Genomic DNA, 22,787 nt, shown 5'->3' with positions numbered 1-22,787 from the left:
GAAAACTCTAAGCTGCATTTTTTATTTCCAGTCTTAGCTATATATACGTGAATAATATATTGCGGTTGTTCATTGAACAAATCCTGACTAAGTGCCCGTTCCATGTCAGGTACAATGCTGAGTGCTGGGGACAGTGTTACGAAAAAAACAGAAATCCTTGCCCTTGTGCAGCCAACAGACATGGGGAGAGACAGTGAACTGTCAATGTGTAAATAAGTGATGTGGCAGGTGGTAAGACACAAAATAAAATAGGGTAACAGGAGCGGGGGAAAGGGTGCTGTTTTAGATAGGATCATCGGAGAAAGCCTCTCTAAGGAGGTGATGTTTGAGGTTGAAAGAGGTGGAGCAGGACTTTCACTGTGGTCCAGTGGCTAAGACTCCACACTCCCAATGCAGGGATCCTGGGTTTGATCCCTGGTCAGGGAACTAGATCCCACATGCTGCAACTAAGAGTTCACATGCCTCAACCAAGACCTGGCACAGCCAAGTAAATAAATACAAAAAAAGAAATGTGGAGCCAAGTGGCTTTCTCAGGGAAGAGATCTCTAGGGAAAAGGAATAGCCCGTGCAAAGGTCTGATGTAAGAACCATGCCTGGTGTGTTTACAATATAATCAGGGGGACGAGGGCTCATGGTGGCCACTCCACCATCCTCGGCAGGAGATACCCAGCCCAACTTCCCTTGGTTTTTTGTTGTTGTTGTTACTGTTGTTTTGCTGGAATATTTGGGGGGTTGAAATTCAAAAAGGGAACAAATATATATATATATGTCAATCTTTTCTCAAAAAAATTTAACTTTCCACATAAAAGCAATTGCTGTACCAGTGTCTGTCTCCTATTTAGAAGTAGACAGTTCAATAGCAAATAGAGTTTTGTGACATTTTATGAATCCCTCATAGTCACAACCATTGATAAAAGTGAAAAAGTTTTTTAAAAACAGTGTATAGTATAACAGAGTATAGTATAGTATCATGCTCAGTCGCTCTGCTGCTGCTGCTGCTAAGTCACTTCAGTCATGTCTGACTCTGTGCAACCCCAGAGACGGCCACCCACCAGGCTCCCCCGTCCCTGGGATTCTCCAGGCAAGGACACTGGAGTGGGTTGCCATTTCCTTCTCCAATGCATGAAATGAAAAGTGAAAGTGAAGTCACTCAGTCGTATCCGACTCTTAGCGACTCCATAGACTGCAGCCCACCAGGCTCCTCCGTCCATAGGGTTTTCCAGGCTCAGTCGCTCAGTCATGTCCGACTTGCGATCCTGTGGACTATATAGCCCACCAGGCGCCTCTGTCCGTGGGATTTTCCAGGCAAGAATATGGGAGTGGATTGCCATTTGCCATTTCCTCCTCCAGGGGATCTTCCCGACCCAGGAATTGAACCTGCGTCTCCTGCATTGACAGGCGGCTTCTTTACTGCTGAGCCACCTGGAAAGCTGTAACCAGTATAACCTACAGTATAGCCAGGAGGCCAGTGAATGGAATGGAGAAGGAAAGGGGAGCATGAGAGGGGCTGAGGGCAGGGATGGGACAGGGCAGGGTGGGCACAGCCTTGTGGGCCATGGGGAGGACTTGGGCTTTGGCTCAGAGTGAGGTGGGAGCCATAGAGGGTTCAGGGCAGAGGAGGGACATACCCTGAATCGGGTGATCACTGCCTCCGCTGGGCCCTACCAGGGAAACAGACTGGAGTACAAGTGTGAGAGCTCAGAAACCAGGGTGGAGACACCTGCACTCTTCAGGCAGGAAATGACAGCCACGTGACAAGATGGGGGGCCGAGGAGGGGGTGAGAAGCTGTTGGATCCTGGAAGAGAACTGCAAGGTTTCTGGCCTGAGCACCAGGAGGGCAGAGCAGCCTGGGGGACCATGGTGGTTTGATATAGCCGTGCTGAATGGGAGGTGCGCCGTGAGGCCCCTATGTGGGGTGCTGAGGGGGGCACGTGCCACAGGGCCGTGCCACTCAGGGTGAGGCCTTCCCCAGAGACCCACATTTGAGCATCATCAGGGTGGAGCTAGAGTCTGCAGAAGTGTCCCCAGGCGACCTACACATCTGAAAGAGAAGAAGCTTCAGCCTGGGCACCGCTTGCCCTGGGCAGGGTGGGACCAGTTTGCCTTTGAGTTGGCAGGGACCACGAGAACCACAAGGCTCCTTTGAGAGGCCTGGTCACCCAAGGGCATGGCTTGGAGCCTTGGGCCTCGCCTGTTTGCTGAAGGTTGTGGGCCAGGGGGCAAGTGGGGCCTTGACAGCTAGAAGCCACTGGGGAGGAGGTGACATTTCTTTCTTTTTTTTTTCATTGTGTGTTTATTTTTGGCTCTGCTGGGTCTTTGTTGCTGCGCAGGTTTTCTCTAGTTGTGGCAGGCGGGGGCTGCTCTCTAGTTGCATTGTGTGGGCTTCTCATTGTGGTGACTTCTCTTGTTCTAGAGCATGGGCTCTAGGGTGCATGGTAGTTGCGGCTTCAGTAGTTGCCGCTCCTGGGCTCTGGAGCACAGGCTCAGAAGTTGTGGCACTCGGCTTAGTTGCTCGAGGGGTGATCTTCCCAGATCGGGAATCCAACCTGCATCTCTCTCATCGGCAGGGGGATTCTTTACCTCTGAGCCACCTGGGAGTTCCAGGAGGTGATGTTTCTCTAGGGACAAGCTGAGCTGGTGACCAGACTCCCACCAGGGGTTACCTGAACTTGGAGCAACAATTGTTGAACACCAACTGTATATGACCACATTGATAACCCTGTGCTGACTGTGTGCCCCACCCTGGATATCTCTTCCTGTTGCCTACACTCCCATACCAATTGTATCAGGCCATGTCACCTGTAGAGTTGAATGTGGTGTGACGTATGCAACTGGCCTAAGGGCTGTTGGGAGAAGCAGTTTGAACAGGAGCATGATTAAAGGAGCATACTGCTGATGTGGGGGTGGATAGCTGGGGCAGGGGGATGTACCCTACCAGCTTTACAACTCCATGCTGGCCCTATACCCTCCTAATTGTATAGCTCTTGATGGGCTATATACCCCATACCACCAGTACCCCATACCTACTGTATACCTCCACATCAGTTGAATACCCCTGTACTGGCAATACAGTACATCTATGCCAACTGTATACTTGGTGTCTATCCCATGCCTGGTCTTTGGCTGGTTTTTGTTTTATTTATTTGGCTGTATAGGGTTTTAGTTGCAGCACTCAGGATCTTTCACTGAGGCACACAGACTCTCTAGCTATGGCTCAAGGATTCAGTAGTTGCAGCCAGTGGGCTTAGTTGCCCCGAGGCATGTGGGATCTTAGTTCTCTGACCAGGGATCAAATCCACGTCCCTTGCATTGCAAGGCAGATTCTTAACATCTGGACCACCAGGGAAGTCCCCACTGTGGCTGGTTTTGGTTTTACACTTTAGTCCTATTTCACAGATGAGGAAGTTGCGGCTCAGAGAAGATAAGGCACTGACTGAGTATCCTCTGGCTCAGATGGGGCAGGATCATTTGAGTCCAGGCTTACCCTGTAGATGTCAGCTCCCCAAGACTGGGTTTCACAAATGCCACTGTACCCAGGAGGTGCTCAATAAATGCATGTTCTTCAAAGCAAATGCTTCAGGATTATCAATTGTAAGAGGGTGCAAGGATGGTAAGCTGAGGTGTGTAGCCTTGGGGGCCACAAAGGAACCAGCGGGGAGCAGTGCCAGACAGGGATGTGGCATGGGGTAGGGGAAGGGGCTGTCATTTCTAATTTGGGAGTTCTCAGGAGACAGGGGTGTGGATTTTTATATGGACTGTCTCAATATTTAACTGTTGGCACTTATTCTTTAAAAAATGCACCCACAGGTTGGAGAGCATTCACCCAAATGTGCTGAATAATTGGTTGTTTGGGTTCAGTCGTCTGCCTGTTTTGGGGTGCCTGGCCAGACACTGATGCCTCAGTTTCCGTATCTGCAGAATGGGACAATTATTAGGTGCCTTCCAGGGTTGAGAGATGTTTTAGGGCTGTGTCGCCTCGTTGCGGGGCGGGGGGGAGGCTAGCCCAGGCCATTGGGTGAAGCCAGAGTTCCCTGGGTGGCGGGGAGGCGGAGAGGGCTAAATTGGGCGGCGGGTGAGTGGCGGGAGCAGCTGCCGCCCCGCCCTGCTCTCTCCTCCCTCTCTCCCTCCCTCCGTTTCTGGGTCCAGTAGGTCCGAGGCAGCCGCTCCGCTAGGGCCGGTTTGACCGGTTTGGGCCGTCCCGCCTGGCTCTTTGCTGGGAGGAGCCGCCGCCAGTCGGTCCCTCGGTCCCTCCGCTGGGGACGCCCGCGCGTCCGGACCGGAGGGCAGAGGGGAGGCGGCAGCGGGAGCAGGCAGGCGCCGTCGGGCCGGGCGCCCGCAGGGATGGGGAAGGAGCAGCAGCTTTATTACGGGAAGCACGGTAGGCAGCGCCCCCCTCCGCGCACGCGGGCCTGGCAACTTGGAGGGAGCAGCGGGAGGACCCGGGGTAGGGGGGATGAGGGGAGCGCGGAACGGCAGATCTCAGCCTGTACCAGCCTCCCCTCCGCATCACCTGCCAGCACCCCTCAGTCCCTAGGCCCACCCGGAGGTCCCTCCAAAACTCCCGCATCCCAGAGGTCTGGGCTCGTAGCCTGCTTCTCCAGATCCCGTTTTTGGGTCCTACCCCTTCCACCGGACTCCCGGGCAGCCCCTTTTTTAGCCCCGCTCCTAGTCCTTCCAGTGAGTGGTAGCCAGGTGATAAATTGTGCAGTTCACGGAAAATCCAGTTATCTCTGAATCTTACTCCTCTGTGGCTAGAGACATCCCTGGGGACATCTTGGGGAAGGGTGGTCTGCCAACTTCATTTTGGACCACCCGGTTCAATCTTTCTGATTTTCAGGAACACCACAGAAGTATGACCCCGCCTTCAGAGGACCCATTTACAACAGGTAAGGGGTCTGGGTTCCTGGGAGGGGCGGAGTGTCAGCTAACATTGCTTCCACCCCTGTTTCTTTACACCCACACCCACATCTGTTCTCCAACAAACTGGTGATACATATTTGCAACTTAGAGATAAAAGAGTGGTAAAAGAATGATAAAGGAATTTTCTTCATCTATAGAGAGTCTTTACAAATGCATTTTTTTCAATTCAGGCAAAAGACTGGAACAAACCATTTAATAGAACCAGAAATACTATAGACAGTGGAGTTATGGAGAAATGTTCAAACTCACTGGAAAGTAAAGGAATGTAACGTAAAACAGGAACCAAATAGAGTTCCCCCCTCACAGGTTAGCAGAGGTTAAAAACAGACACACTAAAAAAAAAAAAAAAAAGACACACTAGGGTATACACAAGTAGGCATATAATATTGTACACATGAAAATTACATAATGTTATAAAACAATGTTACTTCAATTAAAAATGATTGACACATATTCTGCTCTGAAACTAATTGATACAGTCTTTTTTGGAGGGAATTAGGAAATATGACATTTAAAAAAATGTATAGCTCTTCGTTCCAGAAATTAAAATTATGTGAAAAAATTTCTCTCAGTAAACCTTGCCTGTGCTGTGCTGTGCTTAGTCGCTCAGTCGTGTCTGACTCTTTTCCACCTCATGGAGTGTAGCCCGCCAGGCTTCTCTATCCATGGGGATTCTCCAGGCCAGAAGACTGGAGTGGGTTGCCATGCCTTCCTCCAGGGGGTCTTTAGAACCTAGGGATCAAACCCAGGTCTTCTGAATTGCAGGCAGATTCTTTACCAGCTGAGCTACCAGGGAAGCCCAGACTTTACCTGTGTGTGTTAGTCTCTCAGTAGTGTCCGACTTTTTGTGATCCTGTGGACTGGGTCTCACCAGGCTCTTCTGTCCACGGGATTCTCCAGGTAAGAATCCTGGAGTAAGTTGCCATTTCCTTCTCCACAAACCTTGCCTAGATGGGCAAAAACCAACAATCTGAGTTGCATGTCTGGGAACTAGTTAGATACATTACAGTGCATCCTTAGGTTATTTTATTACACAGCTGCTAAAATGTACAAGCCTGGAGAAGGAAATGGCAACCCACTTGCCTGGAGAATCCCATGGACAGAGGAGCCTGGCGGGCTACTGTCCATGGGGTCACAAGAGTCAGACACGACTGAGTAACTAAACCACCACAACCAAAATGTACAAGAGCCCTTCTGAGTCCTCACATGGATCCCTCTCAATATAATAGTGAAAAAAGCAAGACACAAACTGTGGGTGTATCATAATCATACCTGGGTTAACCAAAAAAACTTTTTTTGGAAAACATTTGTACCAGTAAATTAAAAACTCACAAGAAATCATTAACAGAGGTTTCTCAGGGAGAGGAGGATTATGTGGAAGGTAGTTCTTAATTAAGTAAATCCCTGTATGGTTTACATTTTATCATATTCATATTTAACCTTATGATATTAAAAAATAGTTTAAGGTCTACTCTCTTAACAATTTTCATAATTTATCATGCAACATTATATTTACCGTGTTGTACATTATATCACTAGTAGTTATTTATCTTACAAATGGAAGCTTGTACCTTTTGAATACCTTCATCCAATGCCCCCTTCCACTTCCCAAACCCTACCTCTGGTAATCACATGTCTGATCTCTCTTTCTATGAATTAGTTTCTTTGTTTTTGAAGTATAACTGACCTACATCACTTAATTAATTCTGGGTGCATAACATAGTGATTCAGTATTTCTGTACATTGCAAAATGATCACTACAAAATAGCTTAAATTTTAAAAAACATTAATCCATAATGCTGGTAAGGATGTAGTGAAATGGGCACTTAATCAAAAGAGAACTAAACAATGTTGCAACCTGCATTGAGGATAGTGTAGCATTAGGTATTAAAATTATTTTTTATTTTTTGCTTTTTAAAATTGAGTTATAATTAATAGACAATATTATATTAGTTTCAGGTGGACTATGTAATAATTCAATATTTTTTATATGTTATGAAATGATCACTGCAATAAGACCAGTTACCATCCATTACCATACAGTGTTATTAGAATGTTTTTGACTGCATTCCCTATGTGTATTACATTCCCATGGCTTATTTTGTAGTTGGAAGTTTGTACCTCTTCAGAAGTTTGTAACTTTTAATCCCCTTTACCTGTTCTGTCCATTCCCCCACCGACCTCCGCTCTTGACAACTGCCAGTTTGTGCCCTGCATCTGTGAGTCTGTTTCTGTTTTTTTTTTGTTGTTGTTCATTTGTTTTGTTTTGTAGATTTTACATATAAGTGAAAGCATACATTATTTGTTTTTCTCTGTCTGACTTGTTTCACTTAGCAGAATATCCTCCAGGTCTGTTGCATGTTGTGCAAATGGCAAGATTTCATTCTTTATGGAGGGCTGAGTAATGTTCCATGGCTACCAGGTGGCTCAGCAGTAAAGAATGCACCTGCAAAAATAACATATAAAAAACAAAAGATAAAATTTTAAAAAGAGAGAAAGTATCCACCTACAATGTAGGAGATGTGGGTTCAATCCCTGGGTTGGGAAGACCCCCTAGAGAAGGGAATGGCAATCCTCTCCAGTATTCTTGCCTGGAAAATTCCATGGACAGAGGAGCCTGGTGGGCTACAGTCCATGGGGTCGCCAAGTGTTGGACATGACTGAGTGACTGAGTGCGCGCACACACAGACACACACACAAGTAATATTCCATTGTATACACATATACCACACCTTTATCCACTCAGCTATGGATGGGCACTTAGGTTGCTTCCATATCTTGGCTGTCGTCAATAGTGCTGCAATGAAAGGCATTAATAGTTAAAATTCACAGCATTGGTACCACTCAGGAACATGTGTCCAAATAACACATGGAAAAGGAAATGGCAACCCACTCCAGTGTTTTTGCCTGGAGAGTCCCAGTGACGGTGGAGCCTGGTGGGCTGCCGTCTATGGGGTCACACAGAGTTGAACACAACTGAAGTGACTTAGCAGCAGCAGCAGTGGTACATTTACAAGGCAGGACAAGGCTTCCCAGGTGGCTCAGAGGTAAAGAATCCACCTGCCAATGCAGGAGACTCGGATTCAATCCCTGGGTTGGGAAGATCCCGTGGAGGAAGAAATGGCAAACTATTCCAGTATTTTTGCCTGAAAAATCCCATGGACAGAGGAGCCTGGTGGGCTACAGCCCACGGGATACCAAAGGGTCGGACACAACTGATGACTGAGCATGGACGCGTGCACAAGGCAGGTTGGGTCCAGTACTCCCACGCTGATACGGTCTCTTCCTCCACAGAGGCTGCACAGATATCATTTGCTGTGTCTTCCTCTTCCTGGCTATCGTGGGTTATGTAGCTGTAGGCATCATAGGTAAGCGAAGGAGGGGATGGGATGGCGGTTCCTGGGTCTGTGGGCAGCCCACAGCCTCTGGGGCAGACAGGGAGCTGGTGGTGGCGTCCCATCACCTCAACATTCCTGGATCCCTCCACAGCTTGGACCCACGGAGACCCTCGAAAGGTGATCTACCCCACTGACAGCCGAGGCCAATTCTGTGGGCAGAAGGGCACGAAAAATGAGTGAGTGTGGCTCCTTGGGGCCTACTGGGTCTGGAGAGACTTCCTCAGTACTGGGGAGAAGGTTCTAGGCTTCTCTCACCTCCATCCATCCACCAGTCCAGTCAACAAGTATTTATAAAACTCCCACCATCCCCAGCCTCTGTACTGGGCCTTGGGGACAGGGCTCTAAATGAGACATTCAAAGTCTTGTCCTCTGGTGGCCCACATATTAGGGGAGAGACAGAGAAGAGCAGTCCTAGATCTGATGTCAGGTGAGGCAAATGGGCAAGTTCAAAATGAGCTGTGCCATTCCCTGGCTGTGTGACCTACAGCAAGTGTCTCAGACTCTCTGGGCCTCATCTCTGAAATGGGAATCCTGACATTTCCACTCTTGTGGGACTCTTCTGATGGTTAGATGAGCCAGGACATGTCCAGTGCTTAAACAGCACCTGGCAGGAAGCTGCTGCTGTGGTTATTATGGTTGTTATTTCTATTTTCATTAAGAAATTCTATATAGGCCGATGGAGAAGTCTTGACAGTTTCCGTCTCCCTTCCCCAACCCCAGGAACAAACCCTTCCTGTTTTATTTCAACATCGTGAAGTGTGCTAGCCCCCTGGTCCTGCTGGAATTCCAGTGTCCCACCCCCCAGGTAACTTCCCCCCTCTCCTGTTTTCTCTCCCCGCTTACATCAATCAGGTCCTTTTTCCTCCTCTAGTAGTAGCTTCTCTCCCAGCCCTCTCTCTCCCCTTGATGAATAAGGGGGAGGAGGGTGGGTCCTCTGTCCTAAGAGGGGATCAGGTGTCTGTTCTGACCCTACCCAACCCCTGCCTCCTGCCCCTCCCAAGATTTGTGTGGAGAAATGTCCCAGCCGTTACCTCACCTACCTGAATGCTCATACATCTGAGGACTTTGAGTACTACAAGCAGTACTGTTTACCTGGCTTCCAGAAAAACAAGGTAAGTGGATAACTGCCCAGGGAGCCTGGGCAAAAGCAGGTCCAGAGTACTGGCCCGCAGGATCGACCACATGTTGTCTCTTGGCAGGGTGTGGCTGAAGTCCTTCGAGATGGAGACTGCCCTGCTGTCCTCATTCCCAGCAAACCCTGTGAGTCTGGGGTCCCTTGAGCTCGGGAGGGGCCTGAGGAGGTTTCAGGGGCTCCACCTGACTGGTCCCATCTCCAACTCCGTATAGTTGCCCAGCGATGTTTCCCGGCTGTCCATGCCCACAAGGGGGTCCTCATGGTGGGCAACGAGACTACCTACGAGGATGGGCTTGGCTCTCGGAAAAACATCACGGAGCTGGTAGAAGGCGCCAAGTGAGGACCTCGACCTACCACGCCAGCACTGTGCTTCCCTGGGGGGCAGGGTGGGGTAGGGAACAGGGCATCCCCTGGAGCTGGCCCAGTCATGGATTGGGATCCTACCTAAGCCTTGTCTGCCCTCCCCCAGGAAGGCCAGTGGAGTCCTGGAGGCCCGGCAGCTGGCCATGAGGATATTTGAAGATTACACAGTCTCCTGGTACTGGATTATCATGTAAGTTGAGAGGGAGGGTAAGCTACCCTATCTGAGATTGGTGAGGGGATCAGGATCCATTTATGTCCCTGTTTTCTCTCTCAGAGGCCTGATTATCGCCATGGTGCTGAGCCTCCTGTTCATCATCCTGCTCCGATTCTTGGCTGGCATTATGGTCTGGGTGATGATCGTCATGGTGATCCTGGTCCTAGGCTACGGTAAGTCTCTCCCTCCCTGTGTCCTCCCCTCCCCACTGTCTGCAAAGTGCCTGTGCCCTTGGAGCTGTCATTGCCCATCAAGAATCTTCTCTTGGGACTTCCCTGGTGGTCCAGTGGTTAAGACTTCATGCATCCAATGCAGGGGACGTGGGTTCAATCCCTGGTCAGGGAACTAAGATTGCACATGCAGTGCTAAGTTGCTTCTGTCGTGTCTGACTCTTTGTGACCCTATGGACCATAGCCCACCAGGCTTCTCTGTCCATGGGATTCTCCAGGCAAGAATACTAGAATGGGTTGCTGTGCGCTCCTTCAAGGGATCTTCCCAATCCAGGGATCGAACCCGCGTCTCTTATGTCTCCTGCACCGGCAGGCGGGTTCCTTACCACTAGTGCCACTTGGGAAGCCCAAGATCCCACATATCCCACAGCCAAAACAACCCAGAATCTTCTCTTGAGGAAATTCCCTGGTAGTCCAGTGGCTAGGACTTGCGCTTTCACTGCTGGGCCCTGGGTTTGATCCCTGATCACAGAGCTAAGATTCTGAAGGCTGTAAGGTATGACCAAAAAAAAAAAAAAAAAAATCTCCTGAGCCATCAGACATTCTTTATGTCTTTCACTGGGAATATTTGTGAAGATGTTCATCTCAACATTGTTTATTAGAGCAGACACTTGGAAACAACTTCCATGCTCATTTATGTGCGATGGGTTAGATCATAATGTTCCCAAACAGGGCTGGATCTGTATTTTGTTGACAGCAAAGTCATCGTCAAGAAGGCCATCTAGCACAGTGGTTAAGGCCACATGCTCTGGCACCAGAGAGCCCATGGTCTGAATACAGCCTCTTCCATTTCCTTGCTCTATGACCTTGGGCAAGTGACTCAACCTCCCCATTCCTCAGTGTCCTCCTCCATAAAATGGGAATAATTAGTATTTACCGGTTTAGAGAGTTGATGAGAAGAAGATAGGGTATGATTGAGATGGGGAAGGGCCCTGTGACTCTGAACACATTGCTTCATGTTCTGTTTATTCATTTAAACTTTGCCAGATATGCAACCTAAACTGAGGACACAGATATTAAAATATTCATGTTTTTTTTTTTTTTTTGGCTGCACTGTGCAGCATGCAGGATCTTAGTTTCCCAACTAGAGATCAAACCCATGCCCCCTGAAGTGGAAGCCTAAAGTCCTAACCACTGGGATGCCAGGAATTCCCAAAATATTCATGTTAATAGTGGTTTCTAGCTAGGTGCTGGCAGTTTAGGTGGTTAGCTTTTTGGTTTTGTTTTTTAAATAGTTTTATTGCCTTTGTTACTTGGTGACTCCATGGTAAAGAATCCACCTGCAATGCAGGAGACCTGAGTTTGATCCCTGGGTTGGAAAGATCCCCTGGAGAAGGCAATGGCTACCCATTCCAGCATTCTTGTCTGGGAAATCCCATGGATGGAGGAGCCTGGTGGGTTACAATCCATGAGGCTGCAAGAGTTGGACATGACTTAGCAACTAAATCACCACCATTACATCTTGCTACTCCCCTTGGCTATGCTGGGTCTTAGTTGTGGCACAAGGGATGTTTTAGTTGTGACATGCGAACTCTTACTTGTGGCATGTGGGATCTAGTTTCCTGACCAGGAACTGAACCTGATCCCCCTGTATTGGGAGCTTGGGAGTCTTAACTATTGGACCACCAGGGAAATCTCTGGTGACTAGGTTTTTGTACGTTATCTGTACTTTATAATTTTCTTCTACAGAGAGCTAAAGAGAATGCTGGAAATCCATAATGCTGCCCCACTGGATGTTAGCACCCATGTCCTCCCTCCCCACCCAGGAATCATCATTACAGGGTGGCAGAGGGGTCAGGTTGGAGGAGGAAATGGCAACCTACTCCAGTATTCTTGCCTGGAGAATCCCATGGATAGAGGAGCCTCACGGGCTCCAGTCCCTAGGGTCTCAAAGAATCGGACACGACTGAAGCAACTGAGCATGCAGAGGGGTCAGGAAAGCCTCAGGTCACACAATACCCTGATACCTGCTCACTCATCCATCTTGTATTGAATGACTATGTCCTGGGCAGTCTTCTGGGTCCTGGGCTTACAGCAATGAATACTTCGGGACAAATCTTACTCTTGTGGAGTTTATATTCCAGGGGGGTATGGGCAAGATGGACAAGAAACAAACCAGGTGACCTCTGGGATGTCAAAACAGTGAAGGGGGATAAGAATTTGGAGTATAAGAGTGTATTATTCTAAAGTGGGGAAGGGATCCTAGAAGGTTGCACGAGAAGGTGACTTTAGAGCAGAGACTAGACGATGTAGGGGATCCAGTTGGGGAGAGACTGAACCAGGCAGCAGGAACAGCCAGTGCAAAGGCCCTGAGGCAACAGCAGCCCCCTCTCAGCCTTGGTTTTTGTTTTCTGTTAAATGGGTATCATTGTACCTGCTTTGCAGCATTGGGGGAACAGTGGTTAGGCTGAGGTCAGTGGTAGCACCGTGGTTCCCCTGTGCAGGAATATTGCATTGCTACATGGAATATGCTCGGCTGCGTGGTGAGGCCGGCTCTGACGTCTCCCTGGTGGACCTTGGCTTCCAGACAGACTTCCGTGTGTACCTGCACTTGCGGCAGACCTGGGTGGCCTTCAGTGAGTCCCAGCTCCCCACTTGGTGAGGCCTGGGTGGGATCGGGGAGCCCAGGCAGGTGGCAGGCTTGAATTCACCCTCTGCCTCCCACAGTGATCATTCTGAGCATCATTGAGGTTATTATCATCTTGCTGCTCATCTTTCTACGGAAGAGAATTCTCATTGCCATTGCACTCATCAAAGAAGCCAGCAGGTGGGTGCTGGGGTGCCAGAGGGTCAGGCTGGGGCAGTTGTGGGGGCTGCTTGGGCTTTGATGTCTGTGTCTCTGCTCCTTCCAGGGCTGTGGGATACGTGATGTGCTCCTTGCTGTACCCACTGGTCACCTTCTTCCTGCTGTGCCTTTGCATCGCCTACTGGGCTAGCACCGCTATGTATCCACTGTCAGATCCTGGTCTCTGACCCCAGGGATGGCTAAAAGTGCCCATCTTGCCTGGAGATGACCCACAGCCTGGGGGCAAGGCCAGAACCTGGCGTGGGAATGGATTCTTTTTCTATGCGCCCCTGTGGTCCCTAAGCCCTGAACTTAGATTCCTTAACAAGCTTCTAGCTTCCTGTCCACTTCCAACGAAGCTGTCTATAAGATCTTCAATGACACCAGCTGCCCAGTTGCTGGGAAAACCTGCAACCCCGAGGTGAGTGTCCCCAAATAGAGGGATGGCTGTTTCTCTGATAGCCCACAGATGATCTCTTGTTCCCACTTGGGGACCATTGGAGCAAACATTTGATGCCTGCTGTATGTCCTGTGCCAGATGCAGGGGGAATGAGGGGGAAGAGATCCAGCCTGGCCCCCACTCCCCCCTACTCCCTAAGTGCTGATCCACTCACCCTCCCCCCACCTTTGACTTTGTCTCCTGCTACTGCACCCCTCTTTTTACCCAATGGTGGCCAGTTCTTGCTTCCAGAACCCTGTCCTTGCTTTTCACAAGCCCCTCACCTGCCTGCTGTGGTCTTCATAGTGATCTCTGCCACTTGTGATCTGTCCACATGGCCACTCCATTGATCCTCATGATAGTTTATCCTGTCTTCCTTATGCCCATTGAGACAACGATCTCTGATCCTGCTTTTAGAACCCCCTTTGCAAGCCCTTCTTGTAAACTCCCAGTTCCTTGACTTAACTCAGCTCCTCATGACTCCTATCCCACTCCATGGTCCACCTGACCTGGACCTGACGCCCAGAGCCCACTCTGAACCACAAGGCCCCAAGATATGACCAGGCTCTGCATCCCTCCCACAGACCTTCCCCTCCTCCAATGAATCCCGCCTGTGTCCTGGAGCCCACTGCCAGTTCGCCTTCTATGGTGGTGAATCGACCTACCACCGGGCCCTGTTGGGCCTGCAGATCTTCAACGTCTTCATGTTCTTCTGGCTAGCCAACTTCGTGCTGGCACTGGGCCAAGTCACACTAGCCGGGGCGTTCGCCTCCTACTACTGGGCCATGAACAAGCCGGATGATTTGCCTGCCTTCCCGCTCTTCTCTGCCTTTGGCCGGGCGCTCAGGTGGGGACCCAGGTGGGCTGGGGGTTGGGGGTGAGATGGAGTGGAAGAGGCCTGGCCCGGCCGCTGACCACCCCCTCGGCTCACAGGTATCACACAGGCTCCCTGGCCTTTGGTTCCCTCCTTCTGGCCATCGTGCAGGTCATCCGAGTGATGCTGGAGTACTTGGATCAGCGCTTGAAAGGTATGGCCCACAGGTGGTTGACATGATTCCCACGGTGGGGCGGGGCTACGGGGGTAGATTGGGATTGATTCTTGGAGGGAGGTGGGGCTAAATTGCTGGGACCGAGTTTGGTTGCTGCCTATGGGGCTTTCGTGATTCGTTCCTGTGATGAGGAATGGCTGGAAGAGCCCATTGAAAGTTCTTTCCATTGAAGGGGCGGGAACAAGAGGCGGGGCCGCCATTGGTTCCTGAAGAGACGGTCAGGCTGGGATTGGTTGTACTTTGGGGTGGAGCCAAGGAGGTCTCAAGGATTGGCTTTTGCCTGGGAGGCAGGGCCAGGGTAGCCGTGTGGGTTGTCACTTAACTCCTATCTTCGAGGGTGGGCTGAATGCCTGTTTTGGGGGACTGGGCTGAGGGTCACTGTTGGTTCCTACCAGCTTGCGGGACAGGACCCCAAGGGTCCTGAATCAAGTCTCCCTTTCCTTGTCTATTTGAGAAGGGGGCTCTAAGAGTACTGGACTCTGCCAAGTGTGTGAAACAAGGAAGTAGGGGCTCCTACCAGGCTGAGTGGTGTTTCCTCTCACCTCTGCATCTCTCTCATGTACCAGCGGCAGAGAACAAGTTTGCAAAGTTCCTCATGAGCTGTCTCAAATGCTGCTTTTGGTGTCTAGAGAAATTCATCAAATTCCTCAACAGAAATGCCTACATCATGGTGAGTAGGCCTGGGACCAAGAACTAACCCACCAGCTGCTGCTAGCTGGAGGAGCCCTCATTCCCCGGCCCGGTGGGGCTGATCCATCGCTCCCACCTCCCTCCAGATTGCCATCTACGGCACCAACTTCTGCACCTCAGCCAGAAACGCCTTCTTCCTGCTCATGAGAAACATCATCAGGTCAGGGAAAAACACCCTTCTCTGGCTACCTCCCTCCTCCCCCAGGCCCTGAGCCAGCATTCACATCTGCTTCTTACTGTCCCCTGTAGGGTGGCTGTCCTGGATAAAGTCACCGACTTCCTCTTCCTGTTGGGCAAACTTCTGATAGTCGGTAGCGTGGGTGAGTGCTGTCTGGCTGCAGAGAGACTTGGAGGCCATTAGTGAGCTGCTATCGGCCCCCGTGTCTTCTATGATAACCGTCTTCTCTGGGGTCTTCTTGGTGGTGGGGGAGGCATTTCCTTTATCCAGAACCCTCAGCCATCTCCATTTCCTTCTGCTCTCCAGGGATCCTGGCTTTCTTCTTCTTCACTCACCGAATCAGGATTGTACAGGACACAGCACCACCCCTCCATTATTACTGGGTCCCTATAGTGGTATGAACCTTTGGGGGTGGGCAGGGGTTGGGGAGAAGGAGATGTCAGGACTCGCCTGGCATCCTCTGACTGAACAGATGTGAATGGAAGCAGAGGTGGGGAATGGTTGTTTAACTCAGGCCACAAATGTTTATTAAGTAACAACCATGTTCCAGGGCCTCCCTGGTGACTCAGTGGTAAAGAATCCGCCTGCAGTGCAGGAATTAAAGGAGGTGCAGTTTCAATCCCTGGGTCAGGAAGATCCCCTGGTAGAGGGCCTGGCAACCCACTCCAGTACTCTTGCCTGGAGAATCCCATGGACAGAGGAGTCTGGTGGGCTACAGTCCATAGGGTCACAAAAAGAGTCAGACACAACTGAAGCGACTTAGCACAACCATGTTCCAGGCACGACCTGGGAGGGCTTCCCTTCAAAGGCCTTACAGTTTAGGAGTAAATAGATGTGGCACCTCTCTGGTGGTCCAGTGGTTAAGACTCCATGCTGCCAGTGCCGGAGGCATGGGTTCGATCTCTGCTCAGGGAAGTAAGATCCCACATATTCCACATGCCCATGATGATGCAAATTAGATGTATGCTTGCAAAGCTGTACGTTCCAGAAGAATTACAGGGAACCAAGTGTTAGAGCTTGCAGTGGAGGATGTGGGCAGGTGTGGGAGTCTAGAGGGCTTCCCCATGGAAGTGATGTCATGTCTAAGATCTGAAAGAGATGCAGGCAGTATTGTGGCGGAGGGGACAACCACCTGAGGCAGGTCTGTGCCAGGAAGAGTGAGCAAATGAGTGTGGTTGGTGTGGAGGGAGTGAAGGGATGAGGAGGTGGAGACTGGGCAGGCAGAGGATGGGGCCGGGGCTAGGGGTTTAGGTCATCCCCCAAAGAGCAGTACAGTACCTGAGTGCAGGACTTGGAGCCCAGTGACCTCGATCTTTATTTTCATTCTTTGCTAGTTCTGAGTGGCTCTGGGCAAGTTATTTAATCTGTTCACTTTAGTCAATCAATGTTTATCAAGTACCTACCAAGGCCCTCTGAGTTTCCAGGTTGCTGGGGGATATAAATGGGACAGACACAGTCTAGTAGGGATGTGGGCATTACAGCTGTCATGCACTAGGGACTTCCCTGGCGCTCCAGAGGTTAAGACTCTGTGCTTCCAATTCAGGGGGCATGAGTTCGATCCCTGCTTGGGGACTAAGATCCCACACCCCTTGTAGTGCAGCCAAAAAAGTTAAAAAGAAAAAAGAATACTGTCAAAACCTATCATTCCCTAAAAAATGCAACCAAAGGCCTTAAATGAGGGGCTGGCTTATCAGCAGGGAAATGGCACGCTGCTAGCTGGAAGGGATGAGGTGGTGGGTAGAGGTTGCCCTGGGCAGAAGGGTGGAAAGAGCTTGTCTGTCCTCTGCCCAGACGGTGGTCATCGGCTCCTACCTGATCGCCCACGGCTTCTTCAGTGTCTATGGCATGTGCGTGGACACACTTTTCCTCTGTTTCTGTGAGTAACCTCTCACCCCCGACCCTTGCTGGGCCCTGACTCGCTTCTCCCCTTTGGGCAGAACATCTCCCTGTGATGGGGCTACACATCTGCCCACCTGGTGCCCGCGGCCTCCCCAGAGCCTGGCTGTCCCTAGGGCCCCAGGTTGCCCCACCTCCCACCCCACCCCCAGCTTCTCCCCCGCGTTCAGAGCTGCTCCATCCTCTTGTCCTTTGGTCAGGCTGCAGCTGGAACACTGTCCCTTGGGCCCTCGGCTTCGGAGTTTCTGGCTCTGTGGGGGGCATCTGTGGCTGCCACTAACTCTGGTCTCTCCGTCTATTTTTTGGTTTTTTGTTTTCTTTTTTCTCTTCCTCTCCTCCATGCCTGCTGGCTTCCCTGAAACCTCGCCCCCCCGCCCTGCCTCCCTCATCCCCTCCCTTCCTGACCACCCCATTTCCCCCCTTGCTGGTTCCTGGGGGAGCCCAGGTGAGGACCTGGAAAGAAATGACGGCTCTCAGGAGCGACCCTACTTCATGTCGCCCGAGCTGAGAGACATCCTGTTGAAGGGGAGTGCGGAGGAGGGGAAGCGGGTGGAAGTCGAGGAGTAGAGAGGGAGGCTGGCTTGTAGATCAGGGCGGGTGCATGCGGGGCTTTCGGGCCTGGGACTGGGGATCAGCGTGTGTGTGTGTGTGTGTGTGTGTGTGTGTGTGTGTGTGTGTGTGTGTGTGTGTGCGCCCCCCTGTTCCCACCTCGCTCCAGTCCCAGCGCCTCTTGCTTCCTAACCCTCTGAGGCTTCTCTGTGGCCCACCCCCCTCCCCATCCTCCCACCCAATCCCCGGGTGCCCCCGCCTGTGGGCTCCCCTCATGCCACCTGCTCTGGGGCCTCTCTCCGCAGTGGAGGACTTGGAGAGGAACGATGGGACGCCCGAGAGGCCTTACTTCATGTCTCTCACCCTCAAGAAGATCTTGAACAAAACCAACAAGAGGCAGGCGGAGGCCTAGAGGCCCCGCCCCCACCCTCCCTGGAAGTTTCGTGATGGGTGCTGGGCAGCTGGGTCAGAACCCTCAGCCCATCGGGCTGACCTGAAGTCCTATCACTGCCGCCCCCTTCCTGCCCCACCCATCATCCAGTTACCACCAGGGAGCCTGCAGGATTGGGGGCATCACCTCCCCATGCCAAGGGCCAGTCGGAGTTTTCTGGGCACCCCCCCCCTCACTACTTCACCCCTCACCAGCCAGGATGAGACTCCAGGTGGGGCTTCTTAATATCCAACATGAGGGGCCTCTGTGGGCTGCCCTGTGGTTCCTGCCCCCTCTTATGACAGGACAGTATTTGTGTCTACAACAGTGGTAGCTGCAACAAGGCCACTGTAACCTGCGTCTGCTCTGGCCAGGATGCCAGAACCTTTCTCCAGGCTGAACAACTGGCTACTGGCCACTGCAGGCATTTCTTTAGTTTTAAATCTGGACATGCATTAAAGGGTCTGTTAGCTTTTTCTCTGTCTTCACGGCTGAGATGGGGCCGCTGAATAATGCTTATGTCCCCTCCTCGGGTGTTGCTGTGTGTGCCCAGGTAGGGGTGTCTCCTGGCCAGGGAGGCAGCAGCTGGGGTGTCGATGGGGTGGAAAAGAGGGAAGTAGGTTGTGGGGGCAGGGAGGCTGGGGGGAGGCTGGGGGTAGGCTGGTGGGGAGGAGGTTGGTAATAGCGGCAAAAATGGAAACCGGCTGGCTGGCTGAGTCGGGCCGAATTTCCCCTTTTCTCTGCCACTTATTGACACACCTCTCTTTGTAAGAGATATAAGAAACTGAATCCACCCAAGGGATGATTTCGAAGAAAGGGGAGATGGGGGTAGATGCCTTGGGCAAATGGGCACCCCCCCACCCCCAGTCTCCTCGCTTTGAGGATCCTTTTGCCAAATGTGTTGAATTCAGGGGAACTGGTGTGCCTGTTCTCCCTTCGCCATATCTCAAGGCCCCCCGATCCGGGATCTGGAGAAACCCCAACCTGGGGTTTCTGTCTCCTGTGCCTGCCTGCCCCCCTCCCCCATTCTGTCCACACACCCCTATGTGTAACTGCATTCCAACCACTAATAAAGTGCCTATTGTACAGCGCCTGGGCCTGGAGTGTTTGTAGGGGAGAGTGGGAGGCTGGTGGGGGGAAACCCCAGCTTCAGCCGTCCTGAGATCCTCCAAGCTGGGGCGACTCTCTCCAGGGGGAAGGAGGGAGGGCAGGAAGCCCGCTGTCTGCTGGCCTCCGACTGAATTCTACCATGCAGCCGTTCAGGTTTCTCCTGAACAAATACCCCTTATTAGGCTCTGATCCCCAGACTCCAGAAGGTGGCAGTGACCTACCCACCTCCTCGGCACACTGCCTGGACACGTGCCCCCAGGCAGGCTTTGTCCTGGGCCCAGCAGTTGGGCACCACAATCTAGTTTAAGTGGCTTCAGACCTGCCAAGCCGCTCCACCCTGCTCGCTACTGCCCCCTGGTGCCAGCTCTGTTACTGTCACCTCTGGGCCAACTGCTCCACCTTGTTTTCTTTCTCGCCCCAACGTTGCCTTTTTTTGTAAATAGCTACCATTTTTGGAGTACTCCTTATCTGCACACATACAGTCCCCACTCATTAAGGCAGGGAAGTTTGGCAACGTCTCTGAAGGTCGCCCAGCAGGAAAGGGGCTGAGAAGTTTAAGTCTCATTGCCTCAAAGCCCTCAGCTTCTGTCCTGTACAGACACTCTCTAGGTTTGCTTGTTCACCTCAATCTTTTGGGTTTATTCCTTTCTTACTGCCATCTCTTAACTCTGCCTCCAAAATAGCTCCTAAACCTGCTTGTGTGTTAACTCACTTCAGTCGTGTTTGATTCTTTGCCGGATTCCTCAGTCCATGGAATTCTCCAAGCAAGAATACTGGTGTGGGTTGTCATGCCCTTCTCCAGGGGATCTTCCCAACCCAGGGACTGAACCTGAGTCATATGTCTCCTGCATTGGCAGGCAGGTTCCTTACCACTAGTGCCACATGGAAAGCCCAAACCAGTTTACATCTCTCCATATTTTCAGCTCCCAGCTCTCATTATCAACTCATCTGCCTCCATTCCTTCAGTTTCCCCCACAGGCCCAGAAGGGCACCTGTAAACATCTGAGTTCACACTTCCTCTGCTCAAGAACCCTCCACGGATCCCTTTTACTGAGTGAAAGCCAAAGCAACCCACAGGGCCCTGCCCCATCTGCCCTCTTTAACGCACTCAGGCTGACCTCATCCAACCACCCTGGCCCCAGGGCTTATGCCAGGCACATCATCTGGCTCTTTTCACCTAGCTCCTTATCCTCCTGCTTTCAGCTCAGGTGTTGCCTCCAGGAAGTTTACTTGCTCACTGAAATGTTTTAGCAAACTTGTGGATACCAAGGAGGGAAGTGGGATGGGATGAACTGGGAGATTGGGATTGACAATTACACTTTATTTAGTTCAATTCAGTCCCTCAGTTGTGTCCAACTCTGCGACCCCAAGGTCTGCTGCACACCAGGCTTCCCTGTCCATCACCAACTCCCAGAGCTTGTTCAAACTCATGCCCATCAAGTCGGTGATGCCATCCAACCATCTCATCCTCTGTCATCCCCTTCTCCCGCCTTCAATCTTTCCCAGCATCAGGGTCTTTTACAATGAGTCAGTTCTTCGCATCAGGTGGTCAAAGTATTGGAGCTTCAGCTTCAGTCCTTCCAATGAATATTCAGGACTTATTTACTTTAGGATTGACTGGTTTGATCTCCTTGCAGTCCAAGGGACTCTCAAGAGTCTTCTCCAACACAGTTCAAAAACATCAATTCTTTGGCACTCAGTTTTCTGTATGGTCGAACTCTCACATCCACACATGACTACTGGAAAAACCATAGCTTTGACTATACAGACCTTTGGTGGCAAAGTGATGTCTCTGCTTTTTAATATGCTGTCTAGGTTGGTTGTAGCTTTTCTTCCAAGGAGCAAGCATCTTTTAATTTCATGGCTGCAGTCACCATCTGCAGTGATTTTTGGAGCCCAGAAAAATAAAGTCTGTCACTGTTTCCATTTTTTCCCTATCTATTTGCCATGAAGTGATAGGACCGGATGCCATGATCTTAGTTTTCTGAATGCTCAGTTTAAAGCCAACTTTTTCACTCTCCTCTTTCACTTTCATCAAGAGGCTCTTTAGTTCTTCACTTTCTGCCATAAGGGTGGTGTCATATGCTTATCTGAGGTTATTGATATTTCTCCCTGCAATCTTAATTCCAACTTGTGATTCATCCAGCCCTGCATTTCGCATGATGTACTCTCCATACAAGTTAAATAAGCAGGGTGACAATATACAGCCTTGACATACTACTTTTCCAACTTGGAACCAGTCTGTTGTTCCATGTCTGGTTCTAACTGTTGTTTCTTGACCTGCATACAGATTCCTTAGGAGGTAGGTCAGGTGGTCTGGTATTCCCATCTCTTGAAGAATTTTCCAGTTTGTTGTGATCCACAGTCAAAGGCTTTGGCATAGTCAATAAAGCAAATGTTTTTCTGGAACTCTCTTGCTTTTTTAATGATCCCTGTTTAGCACAGGGAACTCTACTCTATGCTCTGTGGTGACCTAAATGGAAAGGAAATCTAAACAAGAGGATATATATGTGTATATATACACATATACACACACATATATACGTACATAACCTCAGATATGCAGATAACACCACCCTAGTGGCAGAAATCAAGAGGAACTAAAGAGCCTCTTGATGAAGGTAAAAGAGGAGAGTGAAAAAGCTGGCTTAAAACTCAACATTCAAAAAATTAAGATCATGGCATCTGGTCCCATTCCTTCATGGCAAATAGATGGGGAAAAAATGGAAACATTTTTATTTTCTTATTTTCTTTTCTTATTTTCTTGGGCTCCAAAATCACTGCAGATGGTGACTTCAGCCATGAAATTAAAAGATGCTTGCTCTCTAGAAGAAAAGCTATGACAAACCTAGACATCATATTAAAAAGCAGAGACATCACTTTGCTGACAAAGGTCTGTACAGTCAAAGCTATGGTTTTTCCAGTAGTCATGAACCTGAGAGTTGGACCATAAAGAAGGCTGAGTGCTAAAGAACTGATGCTCTCAAACTGTGGTTATAGAGAAGATTCTTGAAAGCCACTTGGACTGCGAAGAGACCAAACTAGTCAATCCTAAAGGAAACCAACCCTGAATATTCATTGGAGGTACTGACGCTGAAGCTCCAGTCCTTTGACTACGTGATTCGAAGAACTGACTCATTGGAAAAGACCCTAATGCTTGCTGGGAAAGATTGAAGGCGGGAGAAGGGGATGACAGAGGATGAGAGGGTTGGATGGCATCATCTAGTCGATGGATATGAGTTTGAGCAAACTCCGGGAGCCAGTGAAGGACAGGGAAGCCTGGTGTGATGCAGTTGATGGAGTTGCAGAGTCAGACACGACTGAGTGACTGAACAGTACATATGTATGTACCTATCACCCTACTGTACAGCAGAAACTAACACTGGAAAGCAACTGCTGT

At 50.4% G+C, this 22,787-nt stretch overlaps 1 protein-coding gene across 4 annotated transcripts in view; it reads left to right on the top strand.

The window, feature by feature from the left end:
* Positions 1–19,366, top strand: part of SLC44A2 (solute carrier family 44 member 2) — a 33,990-nt gene extending 14,624 nt beyond the window's left edge. The window contains exons 1-22 of one of the 4 annotated variants that reach the window (XM_040240708.1): positions 4,280–4,379; positions 4,839–4,887; positions 8,216–8,289; positions 8,411–8,495; positions 9,040–9,124; positions 9,321–9,431; positions 9,519–9,579; positions 9,667–9,790; positions 9,924–10,007; positions 10,092–10,204; positions 12,706–12,837; positions 12,929–13,028; positions 13,114–13,206; positions 13,383–13,467; positions 14,070–14,332; positions 14,419–14,513; positions 15,101–15,204; positions 15,311–15,384; positions 15,474–15,544; positions 15,709–15,797; positions 17,194–17,278; positions 17,744–19,366. In XM_040240708.1, the coding sequence (XP_040096642.1) occupies positions 4,343–4,379; positions 4,839–4,887; positions 8,216–8,289; positions 8,411–8,495; positions 9,040–9,124; positions 9,321–9,431; positions 9,519–9,579; positions 9,667–9,790; positions 9,924–10,007; positions 10,092–10,204; positions 12,706–12,837; positions 12,929–13,028; positions 13,114–13,206; positions 13,383–13,467; positions 14,070–14,332; positions 14,419–14,513; positions 15,101–15,204; positions 15,311–15,384; positions 15,474–15,544; positions 15,709–15,797; positions 17,194–17,278; positions 17,744–17,865 (2,136 nt within the window). In that variant the 5' untranslated portion in view covers positions 4,280–4,342 and the 3' untranslated portion in view covers positions 17,866–19,366. Of the gene's footprint in view, positions 1–4,279; positions 4,380–4,838; positions 4,888–8,215; positions 8,290–8,410; positions 8,496–9,039; positions 9,125–9,320; positions 9,432–9,518; positions 9,580–9,666; positions 9,791–9,923; positions 10,008–10,091; positions 10,205–12,705; positions 12,838–12,928; positions 13,029–13,113; positions 13,207–13,382; positions 13,468–14,069; positions 14,333–14,418; positions 14,514–15,100; positions 15,205–15,310; positions 15,385–15,473; positions 15,545–15,708; positions 15,798–17,193; positions 17,279–17,743 lie in introns of those variants that run through there. The other 3 variants (XM_040240710.1, XM_040240711.1, XM_040240709.1) reach the window with 3 other exon arrangements.
* The last annotated feature ends 3,421 nt before the right edge of the window (positions 19,367–22,787 follow it).

Source organism: Oryx dammah, unplaced genomic scaffold (assembly GCF_014754425.2).
Source record: "Oryx dammah isolate SB20612 unplaced genomic scaffold, SCBI_Odam_1.1 HiC_scaffold_5, whole genome shotgun sequence".
Lineage (NCBI taxonomy): Eukaryota > Metazoa > Chordata > Mammalia > Artiodactyla > Bovidae > Oryx > Oryx dammah.
This window is presented reverse-complemented; position numbering and strand designations above follow the sequence as displayed.